Source organism: Candoia aspera, chromosome 2 (assembly GCF_035149785.1).
Source record: "Candoia aspera isolate rCanAsp1 chromosome 2, rCanAsp1.hap2, whole genome shotgun sequence".
NCBI classification, from domain to species: Eukaryota; Metazoa; Chordata; class Lepidosauria; order Squamata; family Boidae; genus Candoia; species Candoia aspera.
In genome coordinates, this window is record NC_086154.1 from 124,460,374 (window position 1) to 124,476,825 (window position 16,452).

A 16,452-nucleotide genomic window follows, 5' to 3' on the forward strand; every position below is an offset into this window, starting at 1 on the left:
CTTGCAAAAAAAAATCCAAAATCACAAATGGATAATTATTTGATTCAACCAAAACTGCATTACAGAGTCAAGTTCAACAAAAATATTTTTAAAAATATTCAAAAGAGCTTTTAAATTATCTCTGTTAGATGTCGATAAAATAAAGATTGTCTAATGTGTATAGCTTCAGGAATATCTGGCTCATATCTTTAAATCTGTTACATTAAATACTGTGTTCATTTGGATACTTGATATATAATTATGCTTTTTAAATCATTATTCCCAACTGAGCCAAGATATGCTAAGGTCATGTACTTTCCCCTTATTCCCAGGAAGACTCCCAAATTATGCACCAGGTCTTACCATGATAGTGCAACCCCATCCAAAGATGGAAACTCCAATTCCCAGACTTGGATCTCCAACATCCACTGCCAATCAATCTTAGTAGAGTTGAATCAAAGCCTGTTCTCCATCCAGATCCCCAAAGCCTCTAGAATAGATGCTGGGACAGATCCTTGACAGCCTCACTGGGTCAGCCAGAGTTGGAGATACACAGTTACCAGCAAGCATACTGAAAATAGGCACCCCATGTTAATGGATGACCCATGTTAATGGATTCCCCCAGTGGTTTCATGTAGATGCTCAAAAGAAGCAGGGAGTGGGTAGAGGCCTGTGGCACCCCACAACTCAGAGATCTAGGGCTAGACCACAGTTCTGGAGGAAGACAAAACCACCACACCCTGTGGCTCCCATATATGCCTTCACTGGAATATTTTTTGTAATTAATCTGTACTGATGGCATGTTCCTTCCTCAAAATCATATCAATCAATGCTGCATTTAGTGATACTGCAGTATCTCTTTTAGAGCTTAGTCCACATACCACCATCTCATGATAATATTATTCTGCATTCTCTTCTGAAATAAATATTTATATTATATTATAGAATATTCTTTCTATTCCACTGGTCTAAGCAGCTGATAATTTGGCTCAAATGCCATAGCCTCACTTTTTACTTTCTTGAAGGAATATATAGATGTGATGGAAAACAATTGTACATAGATATTAATGAAGAGGTGATTGGTGGCCTGTATTTGTTGTTCTTTGCTCATCAATTGTTTATATTCCTCTGCTCTGACAAACTAATTGGTATCCTTGTTTCTGGGCAAACATGGTGAAGAGGTTATGAACCTGGGCACAGAAAACTGGATTCGTATAAAGTACAGATATCTAAACTGCAGTTAGTGGTTGGAGACACAAAAGGGAAGGGAAGGGGAGGGAAGAATGTGTTACTAGAAAGTCTTCTCACAATGCTTTTAATTCTTATTTAGAAATTATTTTATGTTATTCTTGTTATGGTTTGTATTTCATTCTTTTAACAATAAAATATCAATTTTTTTAAAAAAGAAAACTGGATTCCCTTAAGAGCTGCAAAGAAAATATGGGTAAGTAGTTCTTCAGGCACATTTTTACTGATGTGTTTTTTCATTCTTCTGTTTTCGCAAGCAGCTCCAGAAAGTCTATGTTTTTTCACCAACGATCTCCACCACATATGAATCTGTAAAAAAATATCCTGTGAGATAGGCTAGGTTGAAAGAATAATAGCTAATCAAAGGTCACCCTATGGTAAGCAGGGATTTGAACATGTGGGTTGCTGGTCTCCATATGAAACCATTCACTGCCTCATCAGCTCAAGTGTGACTACAACTCTAAGCAGAGCTTGTGCTTCAGCAGATGCAGCTGTACTAGACAGCAAAACCAATCCAAAGAAGCAAAGCTCAACTCTAGCAAGACAAGCTTCTCCACCATAGAGAGAAAGTGACTCAAATCTAAATGTAAGTCCAAGTGCAGCTTCCAGGTGGTCTTCAAAGGCATCCCTACACAGAGCATACTGCAACAGTCTAGATGTGAGATGTCAAGCGTATGAGTGACAATAGCTGCAAATTGACCACTTTCTCAATAGCCAAAAAAGGAAGACTGGAGAATGGATGAAATTTGTCCAGGAGCACTGGATCCATCCCCTCCCTCAGCTTGGATCCAACTACATGACATCTCCTGGGAGGGCTTTACCAACCCGGAAGGGCTTGGCTCTAAATATAGGTGACACCATACTTACAGCATTGAGGATTCTGTTCATTTCCTTGGGACTAACAGGTTCAAACTCAGCACAGGTAGCCATGTCAGACTTGCCCAAGTCATATCCAAGGGATTTGCATAGCCAGAGTCTAACTCACAGCAAATCTGAACAATTTTCTCTAAAGATGCCTAGAATAGTCTTCAACGCAGCTTTGTAGATGTTTCTCTGCTCCCTCCTTCCCTAGGAGGGATCACATTATTCTGAATAAGGCCACTGGATAGCTATCTGTAGATGTGATAAGAGCATAACAATAATGATGTTTTGCCATTCTTTTAGCAACAAGGTAGTCCTTAAGAGAGGATCTTACCCATGTTCAGTCAGTCCACTCATTTTCCTCCAGTGACACTCTAGGCATCTCTGCTGTCATTTCATCTTCTGAAGCTTCTCATAAAGCCAGGAAGATCTACAGGATCTATGAACAGAGAGTGGACACACAGATGTAAAATCTGATGAAGTTTTTAAAGGATAATAAAAGAATTCCAAGCAGCTAACAACAATCTTGCAAAGTAGAAGCATGAACCAAAAAGAAACTTGCACATTAAGCTTAATTACATTCAGAAATAAAATTCAGTCTTCACACAGTAGTTAGATGAAGAGAAAAAAATAGAGATAGCCTACATTTATTCAGTAGATCTGGATACAAGTAGATTCATAGTAAGGTAAAGGTAAAGGTTTCCCTTGACGTAAAGTCCAGTCGTGTCCGACTCTAGGGGGCGGTGCTCATCTCCGTTTCTAAGCCTTGGAGCCGGCGTTGTCATAGACACTTCCGGGTCATGTGGCCAGCATGACGACTCGGAACGCCGTTACCTTCCCGCCGAAGCGATACCTATTGATCTACTCACATTTGCATGTTTTCGAACTGCTAGGTGAGCAGGAGCTGGGACGAGCAACGGGAGCTCACCCCGCCGCGCGGTTTCGAACCGCCGACCTTCCGATCGGCAGCTCAGCGGTTTAACCCGCAGCGCCACCGCGTCCCTCAGATTCATAGTAGAAGGTACTTATTCATCTCTGGTTCTTTGTAGACACATTTCTATTGGAAATAGAAATGTCTGCGTGCAAGCAAGATGAGAGGCCAAGAGCTGCATTCTGCAGCACCTCCTGCTTGCAGGTGTGCCCAAGAGGTAATGGAGATTGTTAATCTCCAGACCCAAGGAGGAGGAGGAAGTGGAAATCAGGTGACCCATGTGACATCCCACAAGCACAATAGAGATGTGTTTACTAGAAAGACCCCCTTATGCACATGAGACAATGCTAAGTTGACCCCTGATAATTCCAACAAAATCATGGCCAGGCAGTAATGAGGGCCTCAGCTGAACCATGCACCAGAGCCTCAGGAACAATCCATGCTCCTTTTGAAACCCAACAGAGTTCATCAGGTGTCTGTACCTGATGCCACACATTCATGACCAATATTTTTCAGCAGGAATAGGCATGGAACCATTGTTTAGAATTTCAAAAGAAAAAAAAAAGTCAAATACATTTGCCATACTTCAGTGAAGAAAGTAATAAGGCAAATCTTGAAAAAGATAATGTTGCCTGATCCAATAAAGAATGAAGATCTAATGATGTTCATTCAGAAATTAAAACAGAAGCTTAGGGAAAAACGGCCAAGTTGGCCAGTTGTGACAATCAAGTTTTCCTCACTACTTTCAAAATTTAAGGAGAAAATTATCAAATTAACAAATGGTCCAAACTACTTGGATGACTGCCTCTGGTAGATATTTGTTATAAACAAATGAGGAAAGGAAGACCTCAGGTTTATCAACTTTTTGACGCACATGAATATGTTCTGTATATTTGATTTTGATAAGAATTCCAGTGTATCAGATTTGTACCCCATGCATAAAGAACTTCATGTCACCAGTTCATGCTTCATAGAGAATTATTCCAAGATGAGCCCATCTGAATTTCAGAAACAACTTTGCCTGTTTCATCAGAAAAACTGGATAATGGACATAATCATTCCTTTGAAGGGAATGTAGAGTCTTGTGATGAAAACATTTAGATTAGAACCAAAGTAAATGAACAAAGTAGTATCTTTTACCTGTAATGAACCTTCCCAACGAGATCTTTTCTTGGTGCTTTTCCTGCCATTGTCACCTGTGGAGAAACTAATTGCAGAAACTTTCTGTCATGTTACATTGAAGTGACGAGCATGGACTTTGTATTATGTGTGGCCAAGTCTGGTGAAAACTGTGAGAAATGGGCCACCTGCCCCAGGCTTTCTGCGGCATTATTACACTTGAAAGGAGAGGTATTGTTGGCATGAAGCTAAGCGACAGAGATCCTATGTGTCAAAGCATGCTACCTTCTATCAAAAGTCAAGCTTGCACAAATGGGCTGTGGGCATCCCCATTTTGGAAGAAGAGAAAACATGCTCCCTTGGAAATACTGTGCACCAATCAGACTGAATCTTCTGAGCAAGGAAGAAATACAGGTTTTAGATCAAACTTTTTACCAAGGAAAAATAAGTCAGCTGGAAAAATATCTGACTTGCTGAGAATAGATTGTGTGGGGAGATCATCAACCAAGAAGCCTATGAAGAGGTTTCCAAAATGTTGAAGTGTTTTAAGAGTGAGAATCCATCTGGGTGTTCCACAGCTATGCTGAAAGTGTTCCATCCAATTGGGAATGGAGGAAGTACCATTGTGGGACAATGCTCTGGAAGCAAAGGAGAGCTTTGCAGCACACTGTCATCAAAACAACATGCTTGGTTGCTAATTGTCAGCATGGAGTGGACTTCTGGCATTCTGATGAAAGAAATCCTAAAAATTCACTTCCCATCTTCCTTTTGCTGGAAGATTATAATGAAGAGTATCTTGATGAATTATACCTACTTTAAGCAGTATCATGAGAATGAATAAATGCCATCCTTCTAGGCCTTCTTTCATCTTCCTTTGTGTTAATGTACTGCTTCCCCTGAAAATAAAATGGTTATCACTCACAAAGATCATGGGAAGAATCTGTTCAGGACAAAACTAGAACATTTGAAAAACCAAAAGGAGCTTAAGTTAGAATACATCATTTTGTCCTCATGAGCATTGAAACTGAAAAAAACATACATGAGGGTATTTGTAGAGCACTTGCTCCAGGATGTCACCTTATTTTGTTAATTTAGCTAAATGAGGTCTTCACTCAGTTTGTAGGCACAGTATTCATGTATCGCCTTATCCCACTGTGAGGCTTTCTTGGGACTTAGGGCATATGATGGCAGGATAATAAGATGTGATTTAAATAATGATTGAAATGAACAGACATGCCTTCTTTTCACTGAGTTAAATAAAAGCTACCTCTTAAGTTTATTCAAGTAAAACACCACCAGATAGTACAGGAAATCTTGACATTGTCCTCACAGTGAAATTGTCATGGAACTTCTGCAGGAAAAGCTGATTCATCATAAATTTCAGCAGAACAATTTATAAAGTTTGTCAGAGATCTCTTTCACAGAAATGATCAAAAGAATCAAGGAGATAGCACCAATAGTCTTTTTCATCATTCACTTACACCCTCCCTGCCCCACCAAAAAGCTATCAAAGGTTTGAGAAACGGTTATCAATGGTTGGGAAAAGATGCCTTCTTTGCTTAATAGCTTGCTAAATTATATTATATGACTAGAAACCAATTAAGTAATTTGGCAATGCATCTAAACTTTAATGTTATTTTATATTACTTTACAACTATGTATTTCTTTTCTTTGCAAAGGACTTTGATAAATTAGTGCTTTAGTCTTGAGTATTTAACCTTTTGGGCACTCTAGCACGTTTCATTCATCTCTATCTCTATCTCTAATCTCTCTCTATCATATATCATCTCTATATCTCTATCATCTATCTACCATCTCTCTATCGTCTATCTCTATCATCTCTCTATCCTATCATCTCTGTATCTCTATCATCTCTTTATCTGTCTATATATCTCTATCATCTCTATCATCTATCTATCTATCAATCATCCATCATCTATATCACTATCTGCCTGCATCCATTTGAGCTCTATAAACCCTGTCACCACACTGTATACTATTCTGGTCATTCAGTGGATAAGAATATGCTGTTCCAGCCCTAGTTATCCTTTTAATTGAATTGGCTGAATTGGCAATTGCTTTTTCACACGGCACATCATGCAGGTCAGATGACTTTATGTCTGAAATAAATGAAACAAACACCAAGCACTTTTGTTTGTTCGTTTAGATTCTCTTTAGGTATTGGTGGACTTATGTGAAACTCTGTTGACATTCAGTGGCAAAGGTATGCAAAGCCTAGAAAAATCCAGAAGGGGGCAGACCACCTTTTTAAGAGACCAGCCATGGATGTGCCCACTAAATCACCAGGGATGAAGCTTGACTTGAAGGAAATGTTAATGTTTTAATCTCAGTTCAGATAAATTGGGTTGCAAAAGCAGATTCTGGGTGCCTTTTTCTGAAAGGGTATATGTCCTTGTAATACATAGTATTATCTTACTAAATTAGAAATTCTAATGGCAATTGAATATATACTTGAGTTACAGATACTGTGAAAGTTATGTTGCTATTTCACATTGGATCACTATTCACCATTTTAATGCAACTTTATTCCCTTTCCCTTTCCAATATATGCCTTTAGTAAAAAATAATTTGCAGGTAATACAATATTATTGTTAGGAAATTATTTTGCCTTATTTTCACCAGGGCCAGGAGAAGACGACCAGGATAGAATCTCCCAGTATGTGTGTTGGGCTTCTGTTCCTAGGACACAGAGATCCATCACTGCAAGTTAGCAGGTGAAGTGGGTTCTGCTTGAGCCATACAAATAACGTGAAGACCTAAAATCCTTAAAGGCGTGATAGAAACAAAACTTTCAGGAGGATATTTGTTTTCAGCAAATCCAAATGACAGATAATCTAGACAGAGATAACACCGTAAGACACAGACTCTGCATAACAAGCAGACTTTCCTGGGAGTTAGATGGGCCTATGCATTCTTATTAACACTTCCCTTTGGCTTGGCATGTGAACACACCCTGGCCCACTCATGTGGCTCCAACTGAAACTACAAAGTTAAATAAGGGGACCGCCACACAGCTCCTGGCCCCACCTCTCACCCGCTCTGATGTGATGGTCCTAACTCATGCTCCCTGGCGCTGGGGAAGAGGAAAAAGAAGGGAAGGGCAGAAAGGCCCCTCAGCTGGCCCATGTTGGAGTACAAAAGTCAAGGCTCCAGTCTTTGTTCTTTCCTCCTCCCTTCTCAATCATTTCCTTGCTGCATTTCTTTTTGGGGGGAAAATCTGCTAAGTGATCTTCATGATATTTCCTGTGGAGCATCTGATAATCTGTTCAGCTTCCCAGGACCTGCATAGGCCCTATGGCCTTGATACATGATTTCCACCCTCCCTCTTAGAACCCCACCCACCTTCTCAGAGGGTAATGGTGGAAGTCATGTCAAACCTTACAAATGAGGGCAGGACGTATGTACCATCTGGATCTCTCTGCTCTGAGAGCTGAAGGGAAGGTGGACTGTATATACCCTTCAGATTGCCTCTATATAATCCCTTCCTGCAAACAACTCAGTGCCAGGACCGGGATAGCTCTAAAGCTAATGTACCCTACACAGTGATCTAAAGTGCATGGGCCCATGGATTCCATTTCCAGGAGAGGTTTGAACCACATAAAAAGATTTGTGGCTATGCATATGTGATGAGTCCCAAGTAAAGACAAATCTGGTTGTATACTGCTTCCTAGTACTAAGAATTGATATTTTTGTGCCAGAAAATGACAGCAAAGGCTGCAACTGGTGAATACAATAAACACCATTAGGGTCATTGATAAAAATGCCAATGAAAGAAAACAGATCGTAATTCTCCCATTTCTTTTTTCAGTCCCCACAAAAATGTATTGACTGAAATAAATAAGACAGATCAGTGAATGCAAATCATCACTTATTTCTCAAACTGGGCAAGGGTATGTTTCCTCCCTGTCACTCACATTCCCTCTCCCTGCCACATCTATGACCTAAGAAGGACCTCCATTTCGATTTCATTTGCGTCCATTTGGGGAGGGAGTCCCATGAGACTTCCATTTTTATTCTCCCGTTATATCAAGGGCTATCAAACAATGAAAACCAATGTAACTATCATCACACCCTATGCAGATGCATGTTTTGGCTGAAGTCTGCACAGCCTGGCGACCACAGGGTAGCAGCAAGGAAACATCCGGTGGGTATGCACACAAACTGGCATGCACAAAGATTCCGTTGCTGTCTTCGGTCTGGTTTTGAATAGTTCAGAGACATGCTGCTCCTGTGTCTTTTAATGCCATCCAAACACACTTACTAGGGAGCAAGCCCCTGTAAACAATAAGTACTTCAAAGTGAACTTCATAAGCCTACACTGTTTGTTAGTGTGATTTACTTCCTTGGTCTGGCATTGAGATAAAAATGATAGTAGACTTGTTCCATTACCAGAACCACAGGACAATGCAATGTTGAAGCATGGGGGAGGGGGGCACCCCTACAGCTCCTGTCTGCAATTCCTTCAACCAAACCTGCCTTTTGTCAGGAATGCACTGCAGCCGACTCTGGGGAAAAGATGCAGCTCCTGTAAGAATTTTCACACAGAGGCAACATCAGCAACCCCATGCTCAAAAAAACTGGGTGGCCCTCCTCTTAACCTGCGATCCCCCTCATTGTTTCCTGAGCACATTGACACCTATAAGCCTCCCAGATTTTTCTTGAAATCTAAAGTCTCCTTTCTGCCTTATTTCCTTTACAGTCTCTCTTTTCCTGGCAATGCTGCCAGTATTTTGGGAAGCTGATGCGTTCTGCTCCAGAGGAGAATGTGCTTCAAGATCTGAACGATTTCCCACCAGAGATTCTGTACTGCGTGGACAGAGATTTCTGAAGTGCTGGGGGAAGGCAAAAGAAGAGGATCTTTTTGGAATCTACAAAACCACAACAGTGCTGAATATATGTGAGGACTGTACATTTGTTTTAATAGCTGAAAACATTTACACTGTTAACTGTAGAAACAGTTGGGTCACCAAACATTCTTCTCACCTTCTTTAAATCATTCTAATAGAAACGGCTACTTCAGACCCAAGGAGGAGCTGAAGTTCACATTAAAAAAAGGAAAAACACCCACCCACCCTCCAGGAAATAAAACCAAAAAAGACATGCTGAGGGAAGATATCCGTATTTTTTAAGAGTGGTGCATTGTAAAACAAAAAGTGAAGTAACATACAGCAGGTAGGTTCCTACCACAAAGTCCTTGGATGTGAGAGGAATTCAGACACAAAATAGAGCCAGAAAGCAATAACGTGGAAAGAACAGGCAAGTGGGGGGAAACAAGTTTGTTGTTCTGGTTTGCCAGATTGTCGGTTTCAATAAAAAATTCTGCTGCTCAGTGGCAAGAGATCCCGTCACTAAACCCTGGACTCTTTGAAGCCTCAGCATTCATATAGAGAGATGCCATCTACATGTGCGTGTGTATCCACGCAGTGTGTGGATACACACACATATACACATACACGCAAGCAGCTCCACTCTACAAACTATCAAACTATGCAATGCTGCGCGTGTGTAATTTGTCTTCCTGTTTCTCTGTTCTTTCCAGAACCAAAAGTTGGGGACCTTCTATTTCCTACAACTCTTTCCAGTTTATCATCTATTAAACCAAATTAACTTAAGTTAGTATTTTCCAGGTGCCTGGACCCTGCCTTTCTACACCAAGAAAAAGAGTGCAAAAATTCAGGCTGGCTCAGTCTGCGGAGCTGCTATTGTTTTGAGTCTCTGCCCTTTCATCAGACCAAGCTAAGAAAAGCTGTCCTCCACTCCAAGTACCAGGGAGCGAACTGTGTGTTCCCTCTGCTCAGCCCCACCACAGGCTCTGCAGTCCACAGGCTGGAACATTTGCTCAGTCATTACACGCAGAAGCACTGTTGGAGGACTTACGACGAGAACAGACAAACGGCAAAACAGAAGTAAGATGAAGAGAAAAGGCTCTGAGATTGCTATACTTTCCAAATGCCTCAGTGGTGGTGATGCTGTTATGCCTGGGCTCTGCTGGCACGGCGAAAGAGAGCCCACACGCCTGCTTTAGACCAAAGGCCAACCCAAGTCAGGGTCCTTCCCCAGAAGCATTCCAGGGGCCTTAAGATCCACATGTGGAATCAGCATCACCTCTTTTTCCTGGTTTTTCCACAGGATGTGTGTCCACCCTTGATCCAGGAACAGCACGGCCTGAGCTGAGCGATGGCGCTCCCTCTGAGCGTGGGCTAGTGGGGCATGGCTGTGATCCTCATGCTCTGGGAGGCGATGGGGTAGGTCACCATGGGAGTGGTGGCGTGGCTCATGGTAATGCCCCCCAGCGGCTGAGCCATTGACACCGCCACCGGGGCTACGGATACTGCTACGGGGGCCATGGATACTGGGGGCGCCATTCCCTGGGCGATGGTCTGAGCCAGCGCCGCTGACAGCGGGGTGATTTCAGGGTTCATAGGAGGGGCCGCGTTGCTCGGGGGGGCTGCCTGGGCTCCGGCAGGGGCTACCAAGTCCTGCTGGGAGACGGGCCGTGGCTGCAGGGCTTGGCTGCTCAGAGTCGTGTGAGTCTGGGCGATGCTATGGTTATAGTTGGTCACAGTGCCCACAGTTGGGGCCAGAGTCTGCTCGGTCGCTGTAGCCGTGGAGCTGAGGGTCATCACTTTGGCCTGGTTGCGGAACTGGGCATTCTGTTCCAAAAGGACCTCATTGGTGGCCAGGAGGTTGTTGACCTGCTTCTTCAGGTCCTCCACTCGTTTGCGGAGCATGATGTTTTCTTCCTCCAGGAGACGATACTCCACTGTGCGTGGACTGGTGAAGTTGTATTCATAGGTTTCAAAGTGTAGACCATCCACGCGCCGCCTTTTGAGTACTGGGTCATGGTCATCGTAGCATCTGTCCGAGTCATACATGGGGTCATAGGGGTCATATCGACGCACAGGGGTGGTGATACCCTGTTCCCGGGTGGCCAGGCCCCGGGCGTCGTACTCATAGTCCCGCTGCAGGTGCTGGAATTTGCACTTGGCCCCACGCTGGCAATCCCCCTTGAGAAAATCTCGACAAATGGGAACTTCCTCCTTGCTGTTGGGGAGATCGGCTGGCGACAGGCCAAGCCCGGCTGCCACTTTCTGGCGGAGACGTGGGGGAAGCTCCCCAGTCTTTTTGTAACAGTCCTCATCCTCCTTGGTACCATGGATGAAGCGGCAGTTGATGCGGACACACTCCTTGTTCTGAAAATCGTGGCAAAAGATGAACTCATTCTTGCTAACCCCCAAATTGGTCACCTCGTTGATGTCAGGGTGGCGGAAACGACAGCGTTTGCCCCGCTTGCAGACGTTACGCAGGAAATCTCGGCAGATGTCGTCTGAGTTGGCACTGGCCTCATCGCTCCCACTGCCATTATAGGTGTGATCACGGTCAGGCATCTTCTCTCGATGGCTGTGTCTTTAAATCAAGCAACTGTGCAGGACAAGAGACCAAGTAAGAAATGCAAGGGGCAAAGCGGCTATAAACAGATCTGATTTTTTTCTTTTTGTAGCTGGATTCATGCATTGCATTAACCCACCTTTTAAGCACTTTGCAGTATCAAATTTGTACCCTACAGTTTACAAACAACTATGGCTGCGTTAATGCAACATGCTAAGCTGAAATCATTATGGATTAGTGGAAAGTGTGAATCTAGTCTCTCACTATTGGTGAGAACTGCCTTGACTGGTACCTTTATGTTACAGCATTTCCTTAGATTACAGGACCTCAATACTACCCTTTTAGTATTTTTCTCCTATTTTGCCAAAGGGAAGGGAAAGGGTGTAGAATTTTATCTCACCATCTCCTATCTTCTTCTTCTTCTCTCTCCTTTTTTGTAATTTTTATTTTACCCCCTTATTATACAGGTTGGTCTCAAGTAATGCTAATAATTAATCCCACGAAACGGTTGCATTGTTCAAATTCACACTATTTGAAGTGATATTTCTATGGAAAACGGGGTAATTGGCTCCAACTCAGAACCAACAGACTGAAATAGGCAATGAAAATTTTTAAATGAAAATTTTTATCTGTTTATTAATGAAATATAACAGTAAAAGATTAAAATAATATACTTTTAAATTTATTTTAACAAAGTCACAGAGTAGATAGAAGATAGGTAGATAGAAGATTTATGAAAATCTCATAAATATTTAAAATAAGTCAAGTCAAAAAAGGACAAGCTGGAAGATATACCCATATCCAAAGCATACCTGCTATCTCCTGTATTCTGCTGTAGTTCTTCAAACTGAGCCTCTTCTTTTTTGAACTTTCCTCGAATGGAACCTTCCTTTTCTCCATTTTGTACATGTGACAATTAGCATCTAAAATCCCCACAGAAACTGTGCATGCACTAGCCTCAGCTGTGTGCACACTAGCCTCACACTAACTGAATTTTGGCTTGCATTAAACGCGACTTGGTATCAATTTATAATTTGCACTAAATTGAATATTGCACTAATCATGACCTACCTGTAGCAGTCTACAGCATATATCTTTACACTGGAATAATATAGTTACTTCATAATATTTCGGAATGACCTTTACAACAATGAAACCAAATACCTGCACTTAGGAAAACATGGTTTTCACAACTTAAATGGCCATATTTAACAAACTAGCAACAATATAATGATGCTGTGAACTTTCAAATAAAGAATAGTTGGGGGGGACAGGTCTTTTTCTTGCGGAGTGGACAGGTGTTACCCACTTCTAGAGAGAAGCAGCTTCAAAGTATTAAAAGCATTTTATTGACTGATTGATTGATTGATTGTATTTTTACACCACCCATCTCAAAAATGACTCTGGGTGGTTTACAAAGAATTTAAAACAATAATTAAAAAGATACATCATAAAAATATAAATATACAAACATAATAAAAACTCTAAAATAAAAAATATAAACCCAAGATGGCGAAATCACAGCCTTGTTAAAAATTCCTGGGGCTGCATCAGGGCGCCAGCCACTCCCACCTCTTCCCTGGGAGCTGGTGATTGAAGGCACTCCCACTGGAAAGCTTGAAGCAGAGCCTTCTAGGGGTGGGGAGTGCTCAGCTCTGCAGCTCTTGCCAGCTGCTGCTGCCCTTCATAATCCAGAAAGCAAAGATTGGAGCAGCCTCAGCTGAGTGGCCCTTCATTTGGTAGCAGCCTAAGCTGAGTGCCCCTTCATTTGGAAGAGCCTGCAATCAAGACTTTTTGCAAGGAATGGGGCATTGGAGGTTGAGTCTCACTTGAGGTTCCACAGGCTAGAGGGGCTGGGCTAGAATGCTGGATTGCCACAATCGGCCAGAGGTTCCACCTTCTTTCTGTAGGTGAACCAAAGACCCATCTAGCTCCCCTTTCCATCTCTGCTCTGTTCTAAATGTCACAACAGATTAAGTTCAGAACTTTAAAATTTTAGTTCAAACTTCTCCTCCAAATAATGGTCAACATCTGCTGCTTCTGAAGCAGTCAAGATAATTGACTTAATTTACATCATTCACATAATTATATAATTGAAGTTATTCTGTCACTTGCATAAATTTACGTTATTTGTAAATAACATAATTTGCATCATTTGCAAATGACGTCAATTTATGTCATTTGTATAGCATCATTTGTAAATGTTATAACTTCATACAAATGACATAATTACCTCAGTTACATAATTATATAAATTATGCAAATTACTTTGATTATACTCAGATCTAAAGGACACACATTCCCACCAACTGTTATGTGAAATCAAAGCTGCATTAAATCAATGCCATACAAAGGGAAAAGAATTTGAGTGCTTGTCTTATTCCCATTCTACTCCGCGTTCTATTTCTCATTCCATTATCCATCATCAAGATCACAATATGCCATTGTTTATGTGAAGCTGTGGTAAGTGGAGAGAGGTATCAGCTTAGATGGCACAATTTCAAATAGTGAAAATAGATACAAAACCGTACAGATGGAGGAGCATTTTTTTTAGTCATCATACTTCTCCCAGTTTCAAACTGTATGATAAAATCGTGTGAGGAAATTCCCATACTCACAGTCCATAATTTAAATTACAATCATGACATGATTGTAAATTGAATTTAAAGCCCCTCCACTAAACTAAAAACATTTAATATTTCACTAGTAACAATGTTTTTTTTAAAAATAAACCACACATTTCTAATTTGAACTTTACCTTTGTGACACAAATTTTTCAAAGACATTCCAGAATAGGTTATGTTCCCAAGCCCTAAAGGAAGGAAAGAAAAAAAAAACAAGGCATGAAAATCCTTCTATACACATTTGGTGCGGTGCTTGTGTCTATGTAACTAAGTATGAGAGAAAGATCAACTCTTTCCTACCACAATCCTAGTCTCAAAAGGAAACTGGTTTCAAGTTATTCCAGGGGCTTCTCAACTTCCAACCTGCCAGAGAATACCTGGAAATCTGCTACTGAGTCTACTGAGTATTGCAGAGAACAGAATGCATTTAGTTTCCTGGACGTGCTTGGCATCTATAAGGCCTGGCCAGGCTTGTTGTAAATCATCTCACACAAACTGAAAATAGAGTGTGCCCAGTATTCTTTCTATGGCTTATATCAAAGAAAAAGAGGCATCACTGAGGAAGCCTGTCAATTATATTGATATTTCTATCCAGGAATTTGTAAGCATCTTCTGAGAAATCCTGTAACATCTAAACACAACATTTGAAACAACCAACCTATTTCATCACACCAACTTTGCCCAACCCCACATGCTGAGATAATTGGGTGTATGTTTTTTATAGTATCAGAAAACCTGATTTATATTTTGGTAGCATATATACTTTAATAAAAGCAGTAGTGTCCCATACACACTTTGTGAGGACAGTAAGCACAATGAAGAGTTATACAACCCATCAAATAATTTCTGAAATGAGTTTTTACTTTGTGGGACCATTCAGTCAAGCTTTGATGACAGGTCACACATATTTCTTAAATCAAACTTCAGAACAAAGCTCTTTACTTTCAGTGGTGAGGATGCATCTTGCTTAGGGCACAAACGCTGCGATACAGGGCGACTCCATAGTTTCTTTCTGAGCTTTCTGCTAATTATCCAAGCCCTCTCCAAGATTTTGAATACTCCTCAAGTCCCGGAAGGCAAACCTTGAAAAACGAAACAAAAAACCCAGAGCTTCCTGAGAGGGAAAGACCGAGGCAGAGCTCAGCTTGTTTTGGAGAACGGTCAAAGTCCCTGCTGGGAACAGATGGGGAGCTGAGCGTCCCTGTGAGAGGCCCCGGGGAGAGGCTCGGCAGGACGGTTCCTAAGGCTCTCAAAGGACGCGCCGTCCATTTCCAGGGGAAATGGGGGGACACCGGAGCCCCATGACGGAGCCGATTCCCCACGCTTCCACCCCCACCCACTCACCCTCACTCCGACCTCTTCTGCTCCAAACAAAGCGCAACCCCTTCCGGTCGTAATCTCCCACTCTTGCCGCTGCCGCCGGAAGTACTCTATGCTTCGTCCTCCAGCCGGGTCGTCGATCGAGGTTCCGGACTGTCAAGATTGCCTTAGCGATCGCGACGTTCTGTTCCTCTGCTTCCGCCCTACTACTTGCGGAAAATCGGACAGGAGCCATGAACAAAGGGCGGCGGGAGAACCAGCCCCGTTCCGCCTCGCCGGTTTCGTAACGAGCGGGATCACTTCGAAGTCTTCCGTGGCGGAGAGTCCCCCCTTAGGGCTCCTGTAGCGGATGATCTTCCCGCTCCCGTCTCTGTGTCACTGCTCTGCTCTTGCAACTTTCGCTTTTTGTCAGCGACTGAACCCAATCGGGGCTGACGGCGTCGTTGTTGCAAGCCCCATCATGACCGCGGAAGATGGATGGACACGTGGGGATGTGACTTTAAATACAGAATTGGAAAAGAGAACGTCCGAGATCTGTAAGCTTTTTTTAATCCTAGCGGGTGTCAGCCATCATTGGCAGTAACGACACCTTTAATTGTACTTTATGCACGAACTCAGTCTTGTGCATCACCAGCACAAGCGGTTACACCATAGGGGGTGATTGTTATTCATGAACCACGTTTTTAGCAAACTGTATAAAATTGATAAATCCTTTTTGAAAATGAAGTGACCTCCAAGCATTTATAGCGCAGTAACATACAGCAGTAGAAATGCATTTTTCATTTGATGACCCTTCAGGATTACATTTCTGAACATTAGTAAATTTACAAGGAACTTGACAATCATGTTCTTTTCCAACCCCAGTATCTTCATAGTCTGAATGAATGAAATGCACTGTGCTGCACATGCAGTAATAGACTCACAACTGACATGGTATTCTATTGAATGATTTATCTTCCC

General features: G+C 42.1%; 1 protein-coding gene and 1 pseudogene across 3 annotated transcripts; one reads left to right on the top strand and one right to left on the bottom strand.

Annotated features, from left to right (window-relative positions):
• The first annotated feature begins 1,419 nt into the window (after positions 1 to 1,419).
• Positions 1,420 to 8,987, top strand: LOC134490061 (sterile alpha motif domain-containing protein 9-like; annotated as a pseudogene).
• Positions 8,988 to 9,053: 66 nt separating this feature from the next.
• Positions 9,054 to 15,697, bottom strand: ZC3H10 (zinc finger CCCH-type containing 10). 3 transcript variants are annotated; one of them, XM_063293507.1, is made up of 3 exons: positions 15,517 to 15,697; positions 14,307 to 14,360; positions 9,054 to 11,581 (listed from the first exon to the last, which is right to left on the bottom strand). In XM_063293507.1, exon 3 carries the CDS (start codon positions 11,545 to 11,547, stop codon positions 10,360 to 10,362), a length of 1,188 nt encoding a protein of 395 aa, XP_063149577.1. In that variant the 5' UTR covers positions 11,548 to 11,581; positions 14,307 to 14,360; positions 15,517 to 15,697; the 3' UTR covers positions 9,054 to 10,359. The 3 variants fall into 3 exon arrangements, with proteins under 3 accessions (XP_063149577.1, XP_063149579.1, XP_063149578.1); XM_063293509.1 differs by lacking the exon at positions 15,517 to 15,697 and adding an exon at positions 15,115 to 15,508; XM_063293508.1 differs by lacking the exon at positions 15,517 to 15,697 and adding an exon at positions 14,967 to 15,076.
• Positions 15,698 to 16,452: the final 755 nt, after the last annotated feature.